Source organism: Hipposideros armiger, unplaced genomic scaffold, assembly GCF_001890085.2.
Source record: "Hipposideros armiger isolate ML-2016 unplaced genomic scaffold, ASM189008v1 scaffold_581, whole genome shotgun sequence".
NCBI classification, from domain to species: domain Eukaryota; kingdom Metazoa; phylum Chordata; class Mammalia; order Chiroptera; family Hipposideridae; genus Hipposideros; species Hipposideros armiger.
Window position 1 is genome coordinate 15,059 of NW_017731931.1, and position 21,838 is coordinate 36,896.

Consider the following 21,838-nt stretch of genomic DNA (forward strand, 5'->3'; position numbering starts at 1 on the left):
AGCCCAGCTCCAGGTTGAGCTGTTGTTCAGCATCTTAGCTGTAGAGGGCAGTGTCACTGGCCCTCATATGTGGGATCCGAACCGGAGCCCTCTGGTGTCCCAAGCCAGCTCCTAACCAACGCGCCACTCGGCCGGCCATAGACAGGGGTTTCTTAATCTATGTGTGTATGTGTATGCCATGGGCTCTTTCTCAGAATAAGGTTTTCAAATGCATAAAGCAAATTACATATATTTACGTGATTTATAAAAACATTAAGAAACAAAACTGTAATAGAGTAATATGAGTTTATTAATGAACTACATAAGCAGGTGTAGTAACTCACAATTTCAAAGTATGATGAACATAAACAATATTTATTTAAAATATCTGCAACACACCTGATAGGAAAATACCCAATTTCTACTAGTGACAAAGTCACAGACGTGGCTAATAACCAGTGTCACTTATTGCCTATATTCACAATAGAACGAACCGTTAACTTTTAGTTAGTGGTTAGTAGAAATGAAAATGTGATTTTTCTGCATCCAAGTTCAAGGATCCCTGAATTCTATTTATTCTATCCAGGTTAAGAACCCCTATTCTAGATCCCTCTAAACCAGTTAGAAAGAAGCAAGGATACTTGGCAGCCTTCGCGCCCCCTTCTCCTAAAGCCACCTACGTTAGGAAAGTCCAGGTCTAGCTTGAATTTCACATCCAGCCATTGGCTTTTATCATACTCAGGAGCTGTAAGAGAGGGAATAGAGAATGAAGTGGGACCCAACCTCCTTAATCCCACCTGAGGACAACGGAACGATCTAAAGAAATAACCTAGTCCCAATACTTTACATTCCCAGGCCCCAAAGCTTGACCATTTACTCTCTGGGGCCTATTTGGTTAAGTGTTAAGACGGGGTTGGGCACAGGGAGACTCCCAGCTCTGGATAAAGGATGTCTCTCTCCCAACAGAGGGCGGACACAGCAGAGAGCTCCCAGGTGACTGGGGCACTAGTCGTCCTCGACTTTGGCGTGATGCCACCCTCGGGACATATGAAGACAAGAGATTGTTGGAGGGCCAGCTTGGCTGAGCGCGGCAGCGCACTGGCAACCCAGAGCGTTCTTACCTTCCCCGCACATGTACCGTTTCTCCTGGTAGGATGTATCCGTGAACTCCAGGAGCAGGCGGATCGCGTGCGCCAGCTGGAGGAAACAGTTCCTAGTCAGCGCCTGCGCAGCTCCCACCGGCCCCCAACCCCAGTCCGCTAACGTCCCCCGCCGGGGGCTCCCGAGCCCATGCATCCTGCCGAATAGGTCGTTAAGCACCCCCCGAGACCGGCCCCGGCGGCGGGCTGTCCTCAGTCCCTCTCACCGAGGGCCCAGGATCCCAGGGACGGGGCAGGGGTCGGCGGGGGATGGTGGCGCAGCATCGCGGCGATGGAGGCTTGGCTCGGAGGAAAGCCAGTTCTCTAGGAGACTGCTGACCCTGAGCCCCCGGCCGCTTTCGCGTCAGTCTTTCTGACCCAGCGGCTCGGCCGTTGCGCCCTCACTTACCCCGCGAATATCCCAGTAACCCAGAACCACAGACGACTTGGACGACGACATGGTAACAACGTCTCCGAGCCTTTGGAGAGTGGAGGCAGACGCTTCGACAGGCGGAACTTTACAGCCGAGGTAAGTGGGCGGGGCCAACGTGAACGCCCTGACTCCGCCCCCACCCGTCCTAGTCCCCTCCCTCCGCATATCCACAGGACTCCGCGTGGGAGTGACTTCTGCAGCCTCTGGGGTTCGGCAGGAGGCTAGAGAGGGGAGGGGCTCCGCGCACCGGTTAGGCGACCTCGGGGTGGGACTCCAGACCGTTAATAGTGCTAGTCAGGGCGGGAAGAGTGCCCACAGCCCAGGCATTGAGGGCTCTGGTTACTTTTTTTTTTTTTTTTTAAGCTGAGCCATTCTGCCACTTGTTGGCAGCTCAGCTCCGCTGTGAATCCAACCGCTGTTGCTCATAGCTCAAAGTCTTGAGCCAGCTCTTAACCAAGTGAGACACTGGGCCGCCTGGGTCTGGTTACTCTTGGAGAGTGAGATCAGTGCTATAAACCCTTTCACTGTGTTAATTGATTTGAAGTTGTTTTTCAAAATGTGTAAAAATACACACAAAGCTGATATTTTGACCATTTTATGCATTTCATAATATTTTGAGCTGCTTTGTATATAAATGACATTTTTATTTTAAACCTTTGTTATATGGTAATACATTTATTATTATATTGAATTTTAGCAAAAAATACTCAAAGCATACTAAATGGCATCAATTAGACTTAAGTATAGAAAAATTAGAATTTAATGGCATTGATGACATAAAAAATGTATTACAGGAGCCGCCCCCTTGGTCACTTCCAGTGAGCGCCTAGTCCCCGGCCAGCCATGTGACCTCCGTGAGGAAGTTGTTGTCCTAGGATCAGAAAGAGCAGAAGATGAGAAACAAATGGTGATAAAAAGCAGCAGCGAGTGTAATCCCTGCTACAAGAACCCATTGCTTCTGCTCAGTTTGGTGAAATGACAGAATGCCATAAGTCTGTCCCATGCGGATGGGAAAGAGTTGTGAAGCAAAGATTATCTGGAAAAACAACAGGAAGATATGATGTATATTTTAACAGAAGACACCATTCCATGGACACAAATAGAAAAAAGGAAAACAAGCCTATATTTTCCCAACAGATATAACAAAGAAGCTCTTAGTCCCCCATGACGCAAAGCCTTTAAGAAGTGGACACCTCCTCGGTCACCTTTTAATCTTGTGCAAGAAACACTTTTTCATGATCCATGGAAGCTCCTTATCGCGACTATATTTCTCAATCGGACCTCAGGCAAAATGGCAATCCCTGTGCTTTGGGAGTTTTTGGAGAATTATCCTTTGGCTGAGGTAGCAAGAACTGCAGACTGGAGAGATGTGTCAGAACTTCTTAAACCTATTGGTCTGTACAAACTTCGAGCAAAAACCATTATCAGGTTCTCAGATGAATATCTGACGAAACAGTGGAGATACCCGATTGAGCTTCATGGGACTTGAAAATACCGCAATGACTGGTACTGATTTTTTTTGCGTCAATGAGTGGAAGCAGGTACACCCTGAAGACCATAAGTTAAATAAATATCATGACTGGCTTTGGGAAAACCATGACAAATTAAGTCTGTCTTAAAACTCTGTGAAGTTTCTGAACTCGTGTTTTTATACTTTGCTTTGCACTTTGATTCTTCAGATCTCCATTGAGCCAACCAGCTACTTTTCTAATTGTATAGATTTTAATCAGCCCAACTAGAAGCCTAATTATGTTTTTTTAATGTGTGTGCCACTGGTAGATCTTTGCTACTGAACATGCTATATAACATGTTTTGAGATTTTAAAAAAAATAGCTTTTGACAAGAATCCTAAAAAAAAGTGTATTACAAAATGTTACAAATATGGCATACAAAACATCTTTGTTGTTGATAGTGCAAGCCACAAGAAAACATATTAAAAAATCTTGTAAATGCGGATTGGGGGAGGGGGGTTGTCACTTCAAGGGGTAAAAAGTATAACTAGTGCACTGTGTTGTACAGCTGAAACTAATTCTAAAAAATGTGTATTTCATAATAAAAAATAATTAAAAGAAAAAAAATCTTGTAAATGGAGAAAAGTCCTTGAAACAGTTTCACACTGAATAACAATTTTACAATAATTACAGTATTTGTATTTTTAAGTAAATAGTTAAGGTGGTGCATTTTATTAAAATAAATGACTACATTAAAGTATAAAATTTTCCTATTGTTATTCATTTTTGAAAAACACAAAAATATAGAAAAATGTACATCTGCATTCCTAAACTTTCTTTCTGGAACACTGACAGGATCTTTTACATTTTTCTTTTGAGTGATAATTCTCAAAACAAGGAACAACACACATTGCTGGATTTCCAGGACACACAGCACAATAATACGTGGTTTGTTTTCATTTGCAAATACCTCTCCCCTTTTTTGCACATTGTAAGGGCATAATGCTGCACATGCAGCAATTAGGCTTCTTTTTCTTGTCCTCAAATTGCCTAGGAAAATGGCGTTCTGTCAGCCTAATTTCTTTTGGTGCAGACATCCTGCAACCCTTCTTATTCCACCTTTTCTAGAAAATCCATCTAACAAGTCCTCTGTAACTTTTTCCCTGAATTTCCACTAGCTAAATTTACTGTTAGGGTTTTGATTATTGTAACATATATAGCCATTTACTAGAGCCACTTCAATGAGAAAATGCCATATGGTTTGATACCACTTCTTAGACTTCCTATCAAAAGGATAAGTGGCAGAGTTGATCAAAATAATCAACTCCACCCATAAATGAATTGTGCAGAATTTGAATATTTGGTTTCGAAACAGTTTTCATTGCTTCTTTTGATTTTACATGCACTTCACTGACACCACCATTCCCAACTGTGGAGAGCATGTTAACTCTCCCTGTATTCTGCCAAGTGCAAGCAAGCATTGATTGATCATGATTTTCCCATATCACCGGGAGGTCACCATGCTTAAGCTTGCAAATCCTCATATCTGAAGGTAAGTCCTCTCCTATTAGCATGCATTGTACCACATGCTCCAATTTTTTTCAATTTTAGACTCTCAAAAAGTTCTACACTTGAATAAAAATTGTCTGTATAAACTACATGTCTCTTGCCTTCAAATCCATTCAGCAAGCTGGACACCACCATTGCTCCCAAGCCAACTTTTCTATCTTGAGATGAATCTTTGCCTGTATATACCTCAAACTGCAACACAAATCCTGTTTGTGAATCACGGAGTGACCACATCTTTTTGCCTCACTTTGCACTTGGTTTACTGGAAAGATATTGCTTAAAAAATAGACGCCTCTTGAATTTCAACATGGACTCATCCACACACAATTCCTTATTGCTATTATAGGCAGAATATATGTATCCCTCACTAAATCTATTATGGGCTTGATTTTTGAAAGCTGATCAGTCTTTGAAGATTCATCATCATTATTGGAAAAATGAAGGAAGAACCTAATTAGTTGATATTCATTCCTTTTGAAAACAGCATTAAGGGCCGGCCGAGTGGCACGTTGGTTAGGAGTTGGCTTGGGACGCCAGCTCTGAGCAGCAGGACCCCGGTTCAGATCCCACATGAGGGCCAGTGATGCTGCGCCCTCTACAGCTAAGATAGTGAACAATAGCTCGATCTGGAGCTGGGCTGCCCTGAGTCGCCAGCGACTGCATAGGCTGCAGTGGGCTGCCATAAGCTACCATGAGTGGCTGGCAGCTGGCGTGAGCAGCCAGCAGCCAGCGTGTGCTGCCAAGAGCTGCCGTGAGCGGCCATCCAGTGGCCAGGGACCAATCTGCATCACCTGGGAAGTGAACAATGATAATACCAACATGGGCCAGTGAAGCGATGTCCTCCACAACTAGACTGAAGAACAAAAGGACAACAACTTGTCTGTTCCCCAATAAAATCTTTAAAAACAAACAATAAAAAAAACAACACAGCATTAAAACCAGGAGTTTGAGTTAACCAATAGATATCCTGAAAGTATGTATGACTCTAGTGTTGACCTGTGCATCAAACTCATCCCAATTTCAACAGCTACAAATGCCTTAATACCTTAATTTGGTCATTAACATCTTATCACTTGTTATACCTAGACCTAGGCGAGAGTTTTTCAACCCAAGATAGGATGTTTTCAGCATATCTATTTGTTTCATTGGCAACAAACTAAAAAAAAGATTAAGGAAAAAATTTAGTAAAACACCCATATGGTTCTAAATTGTCGAAACCAAGAACACTGTATTTTCCGATAAAGTCTGGAATAGAGTCTGATTCAGGTAAAGAATTATTTTTTATGTTACTAATCTTATGCCAGAGATGCCAAGGAATGTGATGCTCTGTTTGTAGATGGAGATGGCTCAACTGATATTACTTCATCAATGTCCTCCCCTGCTTTGTCCTCCATATCATTGTTGTTGTCATAGTTACTTTTGCTATCTTTTTGCAAAACCCTTTATATTTCTTCATCATCAGTTTTTCTTTTTCTTCATTCCACTCATTTCTGAACTTGGAGGAAAAAAATATTTCATATATGAGAACTTTGTTACTACTGCCATTGAACTGTACATATAAGGTTGGACAATTAAGTTTGCATACTCATCCTAGAAAAAGTGCTACATACCTCATTGCTGAATATCACTATGGTCACCTTCGAAGTACTCCCCTTGGGAAGCTGTGCACCGACACCAGTGCCTAGCCCACCCTTCAAAGCAATTTTGGAGCTCTTTTTTCTGGAATGGCCATCAGAGCTTTTGTCATATTACCCTTGATGTCCTGAATGTCATCAAAATGTCTTCCTTTCAATATTTCCTTTATCTTCAGGTAAAGAAAGAAGTCATCAGGGGCCAGATCAGGTGAGTAGGGAGGGTGTTCTAATACAGTTATTTGTTTACTGGCTAAAAACTCCCTCACAGACAGTGCCATGTGAGCTGGTGCATTGTTGTGATGAAAGAGCCATGAATTGTTGGCGAAAAGTTCAGGTCATCTAACTTTCTCATGCAGCCTTTTCAGCACTTCCAAATAGTAAACTTGGTTGACTGTTTGTCCAGTTGGTACAAATACATAATGAATAATCCCCCTGATATCAAAAAAGGCAAACAACATTGTTGCAACACTTTCGCCAACTTAATTATCCGACCCCGGATATCTTTTGGTAATGGGATGTATTATTACTTCAGTATGCTATGAAATACACATAAAATGAAAACTTACCTAATAAGCAGCAGAGAAAAATGAATGTAATGATAAAGAAACTCCAATCTGTCATAAGAAGTGCAGAATAACTACACCAGCTGCAAGGCACCAGAGCGTGAAAGGCACACAGCTGAGGGTGGACAGGTGAGGAATGTAAATATGTTTCCTGTTCTTGTGCGTTGATAGCGGCACTCAAGGACTTCTGGCGCTGGATTTAAGTGCCTGGGGATATACTCGAACTTCACAGTAGAGGGAAAAGTTTTTTGAGTCGTGAGGTAAACTCAAACTCCGTAGTCAGCAGATGAAAATATTCATTTGGATATATCTGGAAGTCGCAGCAAAAGGGTAAATATTTATCTAGTGGGGTGGGGGTGGGGGAAAGGTGGGCAAGCACGGAGAGTTAGACTGTCACCCTGACCAACAAGGAGTCACCATCTCTGGTATGCGCGTGGAGAGCGGGTGGGTAGGAGTCCAGAGCTTCTTGGAAGGTTTCTGGCCCAGTGCCTCCACAGCATGGCCACTTAGGACACTGAGCACCCCCACCCACCTGCCTGGGCGTGGGAAAACACATTTCCCCATTAGTCTGGCTGAAGCAAGGGTGGGGCTTTTTAAAAGGACATTTCACTAAAAGGATGAAAAGAAAAAAGTAAAAATGCACATGAACAGATTAATAATGCCTGGATCTCTTCCCAAGATAACAAAAGGCTAGTCACTGGAAGTATAAGACTAACATGTATCGAACACCTATGATATGCCAGGCAATAGTCTAGGTGTTTCACATATGTTAGCTAATTTATCCCAATTTAAGCTTCGCAACTTTGTGAAGTAAGTTTTATGCCCATCTTATAGGAGATAAGCAAGGCCAGATAAGTGAATTGCCTTTCTAAGTTCAAGTTCCCATGGTAAGTCACGTAACCTCTCTGTGCTTCAGTTTCTGCATCTATAAAATGGTGACAATAATATGGTCCCCATCATGGGGTTGCATAGTAGTATGGTAAGTATCCTATAAGGGTTAGCTGTTATTAAGACTATCTAGGAACTCGATGACTTGCAAAACTCTCTCCCTCTCTTAACTGACTATCTTTGATCCTCACATGCCTGTCACACATTCCCTTGCAGTTAAACTGTGGACTGTCCCGCTACCTGTGCACCTCATGAGTCTGCCTCAATTGTAAAATCTCGCTTCAGGCAGGAGAGTGATGCTCCCCTGGGTGCATGAGGCTGAAGGCTCAGCATGGTCTTCAAGAGGAGAGACGTGTGGACTTGGCTGAGTTGCCCTGCCGGACCCTGGAGGCGTGGCATGAGCCCGGGGAACCCATGCAGCCCCTCTGATTAGGGAGTCCATGACACTTACGAGATTAAAGAAGGTTATGTATGCTAAATCCTAGAAGCCACAGAGAGTCCAAACTTCACTTAACCTTTGAGGAAATGGGAGGCCAGAGAGTGAAATGCCTTGCCAGAATTCACAGTCAGTTGGTGGATTTTGGACTTCCAGTCCAACGCTCCCTGTGCTCTACCACTAGAGACAAGCTGAGGAGGGAGCTGGAGGTTGGCTCGCCCAACAGGAGGGGACAAAAGTTGTATTAAAAGAGGGAGTTATCAAGTAGAGCCTGGAGCACCTGACATGCTTGTTAGTGTTGCTCTAGATCACTAGCCAGTGTGGCTGCTCAAAACCTACCCCTATCAGCCCTGATACTCTTTGCTCCTGTGAAGTGTTGTGCCCTCGGCACTGCTGGGTGCCTTGGAATATACTGGGAGAAATGTACACAGAAAGATAAAGATGGTGAACATAACCTTTTTTGTGAGTTCGTTTAGGAAGGGAGTAAGCAGAGCTTGGGCCATAATTCTCAAGTTCTGACCCTCTGCTCCAGGTTGCACTGGAAACTCGCACTCACATTCAGTCTGGTCCAGTGATGGATGTAGGGCTGCTGCTGTTTCATGTAGTATCCCAGTTCTTCCTTATTCCCTGCCTTTGGCCCAGAAGGAGCTCAGGGGAGGCACATGACAGCTTGAAGATGTTTTTATTGGGGAGGAGAGGGACTAAACGGAGTCCTGACAAATCTAGGCATATGTGCTCAGGCTTAGGAGAGAGACAATAAATAGGTGGTAACTCGGGAGGGATCTCAACGCAGCAACAGGGGCACCATTTGCCCTAATCTCTGGCCTTGCTCGTCCTCTTTGCTGTGTGAGCTGAGTGTGAGGTTCATTGCAAACTGGGGACCTGAAAGAGGAATTCTTGGCTCTAAAGAGTATCAGATCCTCCATCTTGCTTGTGAGAAGGCCTTAGTTTTGGAGATGTCTGAATTGGTGCCTAAGGGCTCATCTGAGGAAAGAAAAGGATTGAGATGAGGCTGGTGCCAGGGGAGGACCCCCCCACACCCCCACCCCAGCTCATGTTAATACTTAACTTGGAGCGCCAGGCATGCCTGAGCTCATGAAATCAAGCCCCTGGGGGAATAGCTTGGGCCCAGTACCTGCCACACTCAGTTCCAGTTCCACCCCAGGGTTGGGCTTGATGGCTTATCTACCTGGCACTCTCACTGTCACCCAGGGAGCATCCCACATTTTCAATGGGGTTCAGGAACGCAGGGTGTCCTCACCCCTAGCATCCTTCTGACTGCCTCCAGCCGTGCCAGGACCCGTGGGGCCTCCTGTGGACACAGCATCCGTAGCTCCCCGGGTTTCATATGAAGCAGCTGGTTGCCCATCAGGGACCCGAGAGTCTTCACAGTGCTGGGAACAAAAACAGAGAAGCTGGGGCAGTGGTGGGGCAGAAGGACCTGAGTAATTGGGTAGAGAAGGGGCTGCTTGGGCCTGGAGGCTGGGGTTACAGGAGAATTTATAGAATAGGGTATCTGGAGGTGAAGGAGTAAGATACACATTTTGGCTTAATCCAGTTTCAGAGCTCATGGGTTTGAAGGGAAAAGTGCCCTGGAAGAAACTCTTGTAGTAGGGACGGGTAGCTGGCAGCCAAGTTCCTTGAGTTCCCCTGATCCTGCTGCCTTCCCCACGGCAGGGGTTCCCCACTTAGTGCTCTAACAGAAGCATGAACACATCTCCTCTTCGGCTCTCTTTAACTCAGCAGAGGCAGCGCTGTGACGGTGCGGCACCCGTGGGTCTGTTGTGTACCGTGTAGGTCAGGTTGTATGTTCTGGGGCTCTGAGTTTCCTTGGTTATTGTCTGAGCCTTTTACAGAGGCTTTCCTAACACACGCCAAGGGGCCAGGCACTCACACAGTGGAGAAGTTCTCTGCCTGCAGCCAGGCTGTGACCTCCGCAGGCCTTGAGCTAAGTCGAAGCATTGGAGCCTGGAATTGGGGGAATTGGGGGTCAGAGGTCATCTCATCTCAGAGCCACCCATAGCCCCCATGATGTGGGACCCTTCTCTGGGCTGCCATCACATCACTTATCTCACTCCATGGTTTGCTTGTCTGGCAGGGACCAGAGTTGTCCTCTGCTATGGCCCCGTGATAAACTTGGCACCCAGTAAGCACGTGATAATACTGATGAAATCAAACCAGGACAACCTCCTCCACTTGTCATTGAATCCTCCCCGCTCCAACGCATGACCTAGGCCTTAGAGTTTCTGGTTAGTCTAGGCTGGGTAGTACCCGAGGGGGTGACTCTCCCTGGCTTCCGGGGGACCCCAACTGTAGGGGCTCCAGGATGTTGCTGGGAATGTAGCCGCTTTGTCCTGTCTCATTCTTCACCAGCCACCACCGCTTGCTCTGGTCCAGAACCTGCCGAGAGCCACCACCTCAGTCCCTGGAGCCTCCCAAGCCAGCCTCCCCCTCCCCCACAAGGCTTTCTCCCTCCCGGCCCTTCCCCACTTCTCTTCCCTCTCTCCAGGCCACCCACCCCAGCAGCCCCATACCCACACCACCTGCCCCAGGCTGCCTATAGCTCCCACCAACCACAACCTCCTTTTCTGGGCTCGAACCCATGCCTTACCTCCAGCACCTCTCCCTGGACCACTGTCAGTTCCTGTGGGTTCCGAGCTTCAAACTCATATAGGACTTGCATTCTCAGGGCTGGCTTGACAGGTTTGGGGCTGAAGGGCACAAGGTTGGGGTCTCCAGGATGAAGGCCATTATTGTGTGTCTCCTCTTGAGCCAAGTGTGAGGTGCTCCCTGACCTAGAACTTACCCCCCACCACCCGGCAGAAACAGAGTTAGGATGGCTGGATTGAGCACCTGTCTCAGCCCCAGAACCCCATATGTCTCCTGCCTAGAGTCTGGAGGTGACTTTCGGGTTTCCACAGAGTTTAATGGCAGGTCAGTATTAGGTGGGATTGAGTTAGGGGTTTCTGCAGGCAGGAGGGGTCTGAAATGTAGCTGATTTCTGAAGACTCTTCCAACAGTGGACTTTCCTACACCTGATTTCTCCTCTGAGCACTTTATACATGAGCTCAGGGAAATTAGAGGCATGTGTGTGTAATACCACGAGAAGAAGGGATTGGAGCCCGGGAAGGAAAACCCCTGCTTTTCGCCCAAGGTAGGGGAGGGATGTGCTTGTACACGTACGTGTCAGGCTAAAAGAGAGCCTGGAGTGTCTCTAAGACGTAGCATCCACAGATCCACAGGACCAGCCCCACCCCTCCCTCCCTACAACCATACAGTCCCAACTAAGCCCAGGGCTTACTGGAGGGAAGGAGAGTCCTGGTATCCTGAGAGTGCCTGTGGGGGCAGAATAAAGTGAGTGAGAGCAGAGAGTCAGCCAGCATGGAGGTAGGAAACTGGTATCAGACCACAGATCCACTCGCACACAGCTGCCCCATGTCACATCCCCTGCCTGCCCACCACTCAAATGTGGGTATCCGCGTGAACCCACTTGCTGCTCAGTTGCCATGTGACCACGGTTTGGACTGAGAAGGCAGAAACTAGCCAGAAACCAGGGTTTGGAGTAGGGTTCTGTGCTAAGCTCCCTTACCTGGTAGGAGGGTTCTGGAGGCTGCCAACCATCATAGAAAACAGGTTGGTAGGGCGGAGGCTCATTGCCTGTCCAGTCGGCCCTGGGAAGAAAACAAAGGTGAGTCCACTCTGTTCCAAGCTGTGGGGTATGGGGAAGGAGGAGATGGCAGAGCCTAGCCTCAGGGTCTTCTAGGCAATGGAGGACATGGCCCATGTGCACAGATGAAAGGCCCAGAACACCCACAAAGGAGCAAAGAGTTAGGCATGAACAGATCCCACAGTGCAGGTATCTGTGGCCAGTCTCACCTGTTCCCATGAAGTGCAGATATGTCAACTCCATAAGAACATTTGGCATACTTTATTGCACTGATCGGGGCTTCGAGTTAAAGTGGTGAGGGCAAAGATGAATATTTCCTTCTCTGCTCTGTCGCTGGATTTGAGACGCCCTGTTATTGCTCCTCTCACACTATATTGCATATAACTCTCACATGTCTGTGTTTCTGACAATATTGAACTCCTTGAGAACTTGTTATCCCGAGGACAGTGGAAGGCACATAGGCGGCAACTAATAAATATTTTATTCAATGGGAACAAATAAATCATTCCCTCTTCTGATGCTTTTTAACTCATTCCTTCTCTTTTCGCTAAATCCTGTTCCTACTTCTTTCCTTGATCCTGTTCCTACTCCTCTTAAGCTGTCATGCCGTTACCTTTCTCTTTACCAAATTTTTGAGGATGTGTCTATATGCCCTGCCTATATTCTCTTTCCTCGGTTCTTTCCTTATTTCTTGCAACCGGATTTTCACCTCTGCCATTGCTCTATTGAAACCAGTTCTTCTAAAGTCCTGGTAATTTCCTGATTGCCAAGTCCAATGGGCTTGTGTGATCTCTATCCTTCTGGACCACAGCAATTAGTGTCATGTACAGCTTTGGGCCAATTTGCCTAAAATCAAGTTGCCTAAGTATAATTTGCCTGAAATTCAACTCTTTTGAATGTTTTTTTATATCTCTTTAGTCTATTTTCTGTATTCTTGTCTTTTAATTCATTTATTCACTTTTTTTTGTTATTTTAAGAAATTAGGAAACATTTTAGGGCACGTCTGACCTAATTTTGTATTGAAAATAATAAACAGACAGAAAGTAGAATAGAGATCACCATGGACTGGGGAGAGGAAGGAATTGGTACAGAGTTTTGTTAAATGTTGAATGGGTACAGAGTTTCTGTTTGGAATGATGAAACATTTCTGGAAATGGATAGTGGTAATGGTTGCCCAACCTTATGTAATGCCATTGAATTATACTCTTAAAAATGTTAAAATGGTAAATTTTATCCTATGTATATTCTACCACAATTAAAGAGATAGATTACATTGAATTATAATTTATGTCTTTAGATGACTTGAACAGCAAATCCTTTAATGGGGCTGAATTGAAAAGAACTGCTCTCTAGGCAAAAGATGCACGAGAACTGGCTTATTTCCTGGTGGACTTCTCTTTCTAAAACCCTCTCCTCTCTTGTTTTTTTTTTAATGTTTTTATTTTTTTATTAGCTGAGCCATCCTGCCACCTGTTGGCGAGCTCAGCGGCAGCTCAGCTCGGGCCGGACTCGAACCGCTGTTGCTCAGAGCGAGCTCTTAACCAACTGAGCCACTGAGCCGGCCCTCTTGGTTTTTTTAATGCCGCTGCTTTTTTGTTTCTTCTTTTTAACTCTCAGGAATTTCTCTTTGCCTCCTTAACCCTTTTTCCCTTTCTCCACTTACATGTAAAAGTTCTTCTTCTCTCATGGGCTAGAGAAGATTTTGCTCATTAAGGTGAGCTCTGGGGCTGCTCACTGGACCTCTCACCTCACGGCTGGGCCACCCTGTCTCTGTGGAATGTTCCACTGACGCCTCAGCTCAGCATATCCAAACTGGTTTCATCCCCCATTCCCCATGGCTCTCATCAGTTTGGCTTTGTTGTCCAACTGCCCATCTCATGGTTACATGGACATGCCATCTTTCTCTCTTAACTCCTCGGCCAGTTGGTTGCCAAGTCTTATTGGTGTTACACTTGCATCATATTTTACATCAGTAATTCTTAAGTTCTGGGCTGGACTGTGAAAACTTTGTTTTTGACAAAAATGAGAAAATATTTTGGTAGAAGGTTGCCAACTCTACTTTCTCGTGAAGAATTGTTCTTTTTTTTTCCTCCTGAGATAATGCCTTTCCTTCAGTGGGGAATGATGGTAAGTGGTGGTTTTACAAAGAAATTGTTCGTACTTACTCTAATAAAAAGTTGGGAACTCCATGTACAGTCCTGCAATTTGTTTTGAGATATTTCTGGTTTGTCACAAGGTCGAGCCTGCCACATCTAATGTCCTGCCCTATGTCCCCAATTCAGCTCAGGCCTTGTCTTCACTCACCGGCTGGTGGTCCAGGCTGCACCCAGCCCCTTCCAGAGGTTACTCTCAGGAGGGCTTAGACAGGACTGCAGCAGGGTGATGGCTTTGGGGGTGAGGAGGGGTGAGATCACTTGGGCTGCTAGGCCAAGCTCAGGGCACTGGGTCAGGATCTAGAGGAGGGATGGAAGGCGTCAGGCGGCATTGGCTCCCACAGGGCCCGACTGGATTGGGAAAGGGCCTGGAGTCCGTGGCTGCCCGCTTCTGCAGTGCCATGTAGCCTCAGGCCTCCTGCTCCTTGCCGGCGCCCTCAGAGCCCTATGTCCTTGGCACCGACCCCAGCCCCTCTAGCCTGCCGAGGTGTGTTGTACACAGCAGGGATGGTGTCTTGGGGTTGAGGAGGGTGTGTTGGGGGTGAGCGAGGGGCAGACCCCACAGCCTCCCTCTGCACCCTGCCTGCCCCCTGGCCTCTGCCCCGTCTACATTTCAGCCTGTACCTTTTCACCACCCTGTTCTCCCTCAACTCACGAAGTCCAGAGTTTGGAAGAGGATGTGTACGAACTGAGGGGCACTTGTCTCCTGCAGCTGCATGGCCAACTTCCCCTGGGGACACAAGGTGATGCCATCACCAACCTTCATCCTACTCCACCTTCACCAGAATCCCAGGGTCCGTAATTGTTCTGGGCCTTGTTGGGAGCTTGGCACTCTCCAAAAGTCCCAAGAGAGGGGAGGGAAGGTTCCAGGGGGAGAAGCCAGAGAAACCTGGGATGTTTATGAGGTCAGAGAGGAGGGGATTGCTGGGGGGCGGGAGGGCTTGGGAACTTGTGGGGACCCACACACCAGGAGGTTGAAGCTGTACTTGATCTTCTGGAAGCAATCGATGTACTGTGCCTGTGTCACCCCTACGGGGGAAGGAGAAAAGGCGCGGTCACAGATTATCCCAAGATCCCCCCCACCCCCGCCGTCCTCTTCTCCCCTGTTCCTCAGCACTCACCTCCCTTGGCCTTGTTCTTTTTCTTCCCCAGTCTCTTCTTCTTATGACTGGTGTTTGCCTGGGCCTCCTTCAGATGTCCCACGAATAGCTCGATGTCCCTTAGGACATGGTTCAGCACCTCCTAGACCACAAACAGTTTGTGGCTTTGAGTGGACAGTTAGGCTCACCCTGGAACTCCCTGCACAAACCTCCCTGGCTGTCTTCAGCCCAGGGCTTGTCTTGGCCATTCTGGGACCTGGTCTTCTAGGGGGAGGAGGAGGGTTGCTGTCCTCTCTTCCACCAGGCTCAGAAAGCTTCAGCAAAAGCCCAGACATTCTGCAGTTACCTCATCCCTGACTGAGTCCTCAGGAGATGGTGGCCGCCTTGGAGGAGGCAGATGGAAGGCACTTGGTTCTCGGGTGCTGGAGTGACGTGACAAGGACCTTGGGGAAGGTGGTATACCTGCAATATAAGGGGAACATGGCCTCTTTGATCTTTGACTAAACCTTCTCCTCCCACCTGTCCCCATGTCCCAAACTTACTGTGCTCTGGGGCCATCCAGCGGGTCTGTTCTGGAGGGGGTCCCCGCTCCAGAGGGGGTGCCTGCTCCTTAGGGATTGGCCTTTCCGGAGGAGGACCCCTCCATCTGTCCTGGCCTTGGTGAAGGGCTCCAAATCGGGGTCTGGGGAGCACATGGTGGGGACACAGCTTTGACAGGACTCTTGGGACAGAGGCTCTCCCCACACCTCTCTAGGTCTCCATCCGGACCCTTCCCTGATTCCACCCTGCCTCATCTGTCTACCTCTGGGCCCTCTCAAGTCCCATGTCAGGCTCCGGGGATAGTCTCCAGTGTTCCCTGGGCCCAGCCCTACCCACTTCCCCATGCCCATCTAAGCCCTGATCCCAGCCTGGTCCCTCCCCAGCTCCAGGCCCAGGTTCATTGAGCCACAGGCTCCTGGGCTCCCCCAGATGTGAGGCCAGGGTCTGGCCCCCCTGGGCCCGAGCTCTGAGGTCCTGCAGCTGGGCCGGGGCAGAGGCTGCCTACCTGTGCTCCAGTTCCTCCTCCAGGGCCTTCTGCAGACTGGTCCTCAGTCGCTCTGCCTGGAGGAGGCAGCAATTAGGCAGGTTATGTGTGTGTGTTTGGGGTGGGCAGGGAGAGAGTGATTGTTGTTGGGTCTCAGACCCACTCTATCCTCAACCCCGCCCCTGGCCACTCACCCCCACTTCCTGGCACTGGAAAAGCAGAGTGCTGTTGCCCGGCAGACCCGATTCCTGCACGGTGATGGACAGGATGGAGTTGTAGGAGCAGGTGTTGAGCGCCACATCCATGGCCTGGATGCTGTTCAGGTGGTAAGAGTCTAGCTCCTCCTGGGCCAGGTGAAGAATTCGGCTATGAGGTCACTGAGAGCCAGGGTGGCTCCTGGGATCTTCTGACCTGTGTTGCCCCAGCCCTCCAGTGGCCTGCGGCTGGATGTCATCTCCCCGGACCCCTGGACCTCTGTTCCTGGTCTCTTCCTCAGCCTGGGTGTGTTTTGTATATGGGGAAGGGGGGTTGCTGTTTGGGGCATAGAGGGTGGAGTGCATGCCTGCTGTTTGCTTTTCCAACAGCCTGGGTTAGCTCTGACCCTTTGCGGGGTACGCTGGGAGGGCTAACCTTGGTCTCGATGTCCAGTAGCTGCAGCCAGCCATCTTTGACCTGGAGGAGCAAGTCCTGGCTCCATACCCGGCCCTGAGCATCCATTTCCTGCAGCTTCTGCAGGGCGTCCTTGGGCTCCCGGACTCTCTGAGTGCCCAGCTTACACGTCATCAGGTGCTGAGGACAGAAGAGGAGGCCCAGGAATGAGAGCAGGTTTGGAGAGGGGGATCACAGGTGGTAGCGGGCAGGGAGGGAGAAAGGCAGCAGCAGAAGAATACATGGCCCTAGCCTTCTTGTGGAGGAGTTCCAAGCAATCCCAGTAAAGTAGCCTTCAAGGGCCAGTGTGAGGGCCAGAAGCAGTCGAGCTAGGTTAGGGCCCCCAACATGGGGTCCAATGGGCTGCAGAAGGATGTTTAGGACCTTGGAATAAGGACATGACCTTTAATAGTCCAGGTCAGCTGAGGGGGGCAGGGTAGTGGTAGATGTGGGCTCCAAGCGCCCAACAAATAAAGTCTGAACTCCTCTGGGTGGGATATATCATCCTCAGTTTTGTCCCTGGCTTCCTTTGCCCCATTCAGGAATCTACCATCCCAGCTTGGTCCTTCTCCTCACTGACCTAGAATTCTTGCCTCCGTGCCTTTGCTCATGCTGGTCCCTATACCCAGAATGTCTTTCCTACTTCTGCTCATCCATCACCTCCCAGTGTTTCAGGAAGAAGACCAAGCCCCACCTTCTCCCTGATTCTTGCCCAATGTGGACTGTAGGGATCTTAGCTCCACTCAACCACTTGCCCACAGCTAGTCTGATCATCCTGGCAGGTTTTTGCTGTTATTCTCCTTCCTCAAGGCGACCCCTCCCATCTCCCATCCAACTTCACGAGTCACAGTCCTGCCCCTCACTGTCCCCTCCAGGCCCTTCTTGGGGGAATGCTGTCTGCCTCTTGCCCTTGATCCCATTGCCCTGCTCTCTGCATAGCTCCTCTTCAGGAGAAGCTGCCATATTCAGGGGCCCCTGACACCATGAGCAAACGCCCTGGCATCCTGGATGTGCCTCCTCTCGCTGTCTCGCCTCCTGGGCCTAAATGAAGCCAGTTCCCAACCTCCACCCCTGCCACGAAACTCAATACCCCTGGCCCCAACCCAGCTGACTTGGGGGAGCCCTATCTCTGCTGCCCTGTGGAACCTTCAGACCATCACCCCATGTCCTTCTTGGCTTCTTCTCCATGACAGCCCCAAGTCTGCTGCTGCCCAGGGACAGTTTCTACCCAGATGCTTCAGCTTGATGAGGTGTACACTCTCCCCACCACACCCTTCTGGCCTGTGCTTTCACTGCCATTCTGTTGACAGCCCTTCAGGGAACTAGATCTCACAGTGCAAGTGTCCTCCGCCTAGGCAGAGCCAGAGCCCCCATTCTAGCCTCCAAGCAGCACATGGCAGCGTTGGGAGCTCAAGCCCAGGCCCCTCCCTGCGCCTCCTTCTTCCCAGCATGCCAGATCCTTGGCAAAGAGCAGTTCCCTGGAGACCAGTGTGGCAGCGGGTGAGTCAGGAGGTAGGTGGGGGTTGGAGGGGGCTTGCAGGTGCCTCCTGACCCATTCCTCCATTACTTGTTCCTGCCTGGGGACAGGACATCCACCAGTTCAACCTCTAGCCCGGCCTCCCTGCCGATGCCCAGCTACCCAGTCCTCTTTCTTGGCACTTAGCAGATGCTCAGTTAGGCTTGTTGGACCCAAGCCCATCTGATCTTGTTGGGTCAGGCTGTTGGCTTCCATAGCAAGGGCTTGTCTGGGATGTCTGTTTTTTTGGCAGGGTGCTGGGCACATGGAAAATCTTGGCTTGAATCGGGAAATTGTCTGGGGCCCCGGATTACTCACCTCCACCCTGTGCTGCAGGTGGGTGGGCTCTGAGGTGAGGCTGTGCGAGTACTCCTTCCGGTGCACTGCGGGGGTACAATGTAAAGGCATGGGAGGCAGAGAACCAGGTGAGACAAGTGAAGGGCATGGTCAATGTGGGGAGGTAGAGACTGGAGAGCTGGGGTTCAGGGAGCCCAGGGGGAGGGAAAGGAGAGGGGACCAGAGGGAGAGCTTACTATAAATGGCTCTGCTGCTGGGCCGGGACATGGTGACACTGCCGAGATGAGACCCTAGAAGCCAAAGGGACAGTCGTCGGGGCTGGGAGAGGAATTCCAGGACAGAGCAGGGCAGAATGTTGCTATTGCACTCATCCCTAACCCAGCCTGAGACTTGGACCAAGCTCTCCCCTGGGGCTTCCAGAATAAGAACCAAAGCCCTGGCTCCAGGGGCCTTTCTGGAGCCATCTCCAGCCATGCTTTTCACTGAGAAGCCCTCCATCTTGGTTGGGACTGGGAAGCCCCAAGGCAGGTTCCTGGCCTCCCATTATTTGGTCAATAAAGTTCATTCCCGTGGGCCCAGGAAAGCTGTGTGGACAGGGAAAGACGCCAGCAGAGGTGGGCTGCACCCAGCCTCTGTCAGTAATCAAGGCATTAGATTCAACAGCCTTTCCTGCCAAGGCAAACCTCTGTCCAAGCCTGTTTCAATTCTGCAAATTGGGAGGCGGCTGATGTTGGCTCTTAAGCTGAGTACCCATTCATGAGGCGTGTGTGTGTGCGCACGTGTGTGTGAGTGCACGCATGTACATACATGTTTATGATGGGGTTCTGTAGGATTTATCAGTGATCTGTGCTCCCCTAAATGTTTTACTAAGTCTCCTGTCTCTTTGTCTTTCCATACTCTGAAACCTCTGCTCAGGCCCTTCCCACCCAAACCGAAATTCCAGCTCAAGGATCACCTCCTTGGTGAAGCTCTCCTTGACCATCTCACTCTACCCTGCCCAGAGTGCCCTCCTGATGCCACACCGAACCGTATCCATTTCTCTCTAACAATGATAACCACCCTGGTTTGGGCTGTGAGCCTGGTGCCAAGCCCCTGATGAACATTACGTCATTGAGTTTTCACTTCCATCTACTTCTACTTCCTTGGTGCTGTGTGCCCAGCACTGTTCTATGGAGTTTACCATCATCAACTTGTTTACTCCTCAAAACACCCTCTCCAGGTGGTACTGTTATTATTTCGTTTGCCAGATGAGGACACAGGCTCAAAGAGGGACCAGGCCTGAGGTCACAGTGAATGTTTGATAGAGAACAGACCCAGCCCTACCTGGCTGCCCGCTCCATGCTTGAATTGTTTATATATGTGCCTCTGTCACTGGGCTGTGAGCTCCTAAGGACAGACTTTTGCCACCTCTGTCTCCTCAGTGCCTTCCTGGCACAGAGGAGTCTGGAAGACATGGATATTGAAATGAGATGCAGGCAAATGAGGTGCGTGTGTTCGTGTGCGGAGGGGTGGGAGTTGGTTGGGCTTGTGGGTCAAGAGTATGTGTTATTTGAGTGAGGTGTGTATGCTTCTTGGGTAGGAGTCAGTTTTGTGGATGCCCATTAATTTACATGGTATTCCTGCATTGGACAGAAACTCTGGAATACCCTGGGCAAAGTGTAGGAGAGCAGCCCACACCCCTATTTATTAGGACTGCTATGAAAACAGCCAAGGATCTGATAAGATGACTCAGTGATAGGGAGATGAGTTGCTAGTAAACAATTAAGGGATTGTGGAGGAGGTGCCGGGCCTGTGTTTTTCTTGTCTGGGGGGACCCCTTTCCTCTTTAAGGGTTTTTCTTGTCTGGGAGGACCCCTTTCCTCTTTATGGGTGAGGAGCGCTAGAAGCCTGCTCCTCCTCTCCCCAGTCCACCCCCACTCCCGCCCCGGCAGCTGTAACACTTCCTGTTTCTATTTCTATTTCTAGATGCAGAGGAGAACATGACCTCTGCCATGTTCAGTGCTGCTCCCCACTCCCTCCTACGCCAGGGTGATCCCCCCTGTAGCTTTTGCTCCTGCCTTGCCAGGGGACAGGGGCTGTGGTAGTCTAGTGTGCCCCACTTATCCCTGAATTTAGGGGCCCAGGGCAGGGGCTCGGAGTGTCTACTTCATGGCCACTGGGAGAAATAGCCCCGAGATGCTTCTGGAGCCCCGGCCCCCCTGCCCTGCTCCCAGCTAGCTGGCCCACAGCCGAGTCCCAAGCCCTTCTTGGCGCAGCTCCTTCCGGCTACATCTCAGGGTGGGCTGGAGACCCTGGTCCGGGAAGCCATTGAGCTGCTCCCACTGCCTCGGGGGTTCCGTGCAGCTAGCTGGGCTCTGACCTGAGGGCCAGGACTTACCTGGGGTTCTGTGAGGCCTGGTGGCTGGTCCTCCCAACGGGGCTGGTGTTTGGGTTGGTGATCCAGTGCTGGTGGTGAGAGGGCAGTGGCTTCTCTGCCAGCCCCAGCCCCACAGATCAGGCGGGTCCTGGGCGAGCAGGAGGGCCTTAAGTTGATGAGGTCATGAGGCAGCCACACCTGTGCTCTTTGGACTCTGATGGGTGGGGAGGCGCCTAGGCCACCACCTGTTCAACACCGAAGCCTGCACCTGCGGCAGAGCATGCGCCGACAGGTGTCCCAAACTTAGCCAGACCCCTGCTTCCCAGGTCCCCCCCTCTGCTTGCCTCTGGTGTTAGGGTGTGGCCCTCTTTCCTCTGCCCTTTGGGTACGTCTTCTCAGGCCCCAAGTCAGCATCAGGCACTAGGACTGGGACCAGAAGGAGAGGGTACCCTCATCCCAGGAGAGTCTAGCTTCTGCGGTCAGGGGACAGGCAGCTGGGGGTGGACCCCACGCTTCGGGAAAGCTGTGGGCTGGCATGTGTGCCTGTGTGTGCACGTGCTACACATGTGAGTGCATCACTGTGTGTGCCCAGCTGCTGCCTGGGGGCAGGACACGGATCTTGTAAGAGCAGATGGGGACTGGGCCCTGGGGCCACCTTGGGCATTACGTGGAGGCCTGAGATTTCTTTCTGGGTAGGGTCCACCTCATTCTGTCCTTTATTCTGTCCCCTCCCACCTGGCAGGGCGCCCCCCAACCTTCAATTCTAGTTCTTCCGCTTTCTTTCCTTCCCCAACCTACCCTATGCCCTCAGACCTCTGGGTGATACCTGCCTGGCTTTGGCAAAGATGGGAAACGGAGGTCTGTCTCTGTCCCACTTTATGAGCCTACCCAGTCCCTGTGCTTCATTTTATTTAAAAACCTTCCTTGGCACCCAGGGTGGGCCAGCCTGCCTGTCCTTTGGGAGCTCACATTCTAACAAGGGAGG

General features: G+C 49.6%; 2 protein-coding genes and 1 pseudogene across 2 annotated transcripts in view; 1 reads left to right on the top strand and 2 right to left on the bottom strand.

Moving 5' to 3' along the window:
- Positions 1-1,660, bottom strand: part of GSTM3 (glutathione S-transferase mu 3) — a 10,388-nt gene extending 8,728 nt beyond the window's left edge. The window contains exons 1-3 of the mRNA XM_019624146.1: positions 1,528-1,660; positions 1,101-1,176; positions 660-724 (exon numbers count right to left, since the gene is read on the bottom strand). Of these exons, the coding sequence (XP_019479691.1) occupies positions 660-724; positions 1,101-1,176; positions 1,528-1,578 (192 nt within the window). The 5' untranslated portion in view covers positions 1,579-1,660. The remainder of the gene's footprint in view (positions 1-659; positions 725-1,100; positions 1,177-1,527) is intronic.
- LOC109371563 (methyl-CpG-binding domain protein 4-like) lies at positions 1,577-3,269 on the top strand (annotated as a pseudogene).
- A 5,553-nt stretch (positions 3,270-8,822) lies between these two features.
- On the bottom strand, positions 8,823-20,936 carry EPS8L3 (EPS8 signaling adaptor L3). Its single transcript, XM_019624154.1, has 19 exons — positions 20,875-20,936; positions 18,734-18,787; positions 18,519-18,583; positions 16,667-16,825; positions 16,231-16,380; positions 16,058-16,113; positions 15,555-15,694; positions 15,359-15,474; positions 15,034-15,154; positions 14,880-14,941; positions 14,568-14,642; positions 14,064-14,212; positions 11,682-11,763; positions 11,394-11,428; positions 10,704-10,812; positions 10,364-10,492; positions 9,987-10,060; positions 9,354-9,486; positions 8,823-9,076 (listed from the first exon to the last, which is right to left on the bottom strand). Exons 2-19 carry the CDS (start codon positions 18,762-18,764, stop codon positions 9,065-9,067), a joined length of 1,698 nt encoding a protein of 565 aa, XP_019479699.1. The 5' UTR covers positions 18,765-18,787; positions 20,875-20,936; the 3' UTR covers positions 8,823-9,064.
- Between the last annotated feature and the right edge of the window lie 902 nt (positions 20,937-21,838).

Excerpts from the sequence above, each read along its gene's own strand:
- EPS8L3 (XM_019624154.1), bottom strand. The coding sequence starts at position 18,764 with ATGTCCCGGCCCAGCAGCAGAGCCATTTATA. Across the intron at positions 18,584-18,733 it reads CAGCAGCAGAGCCATTTATA|TGCACCGGAAGGAGTACTCG; the intron begins GTAAGCTCTCCC and ends GTACCCCCGCAG. Across the intron at positions 10,813-11,393 it reads CAGGACTCTCCTTCCCTCCA|GCCCTTCAGCCCCAAACCTG; the intron begins GTAAGCCCTGGG and ends CCCCAACCTTGT.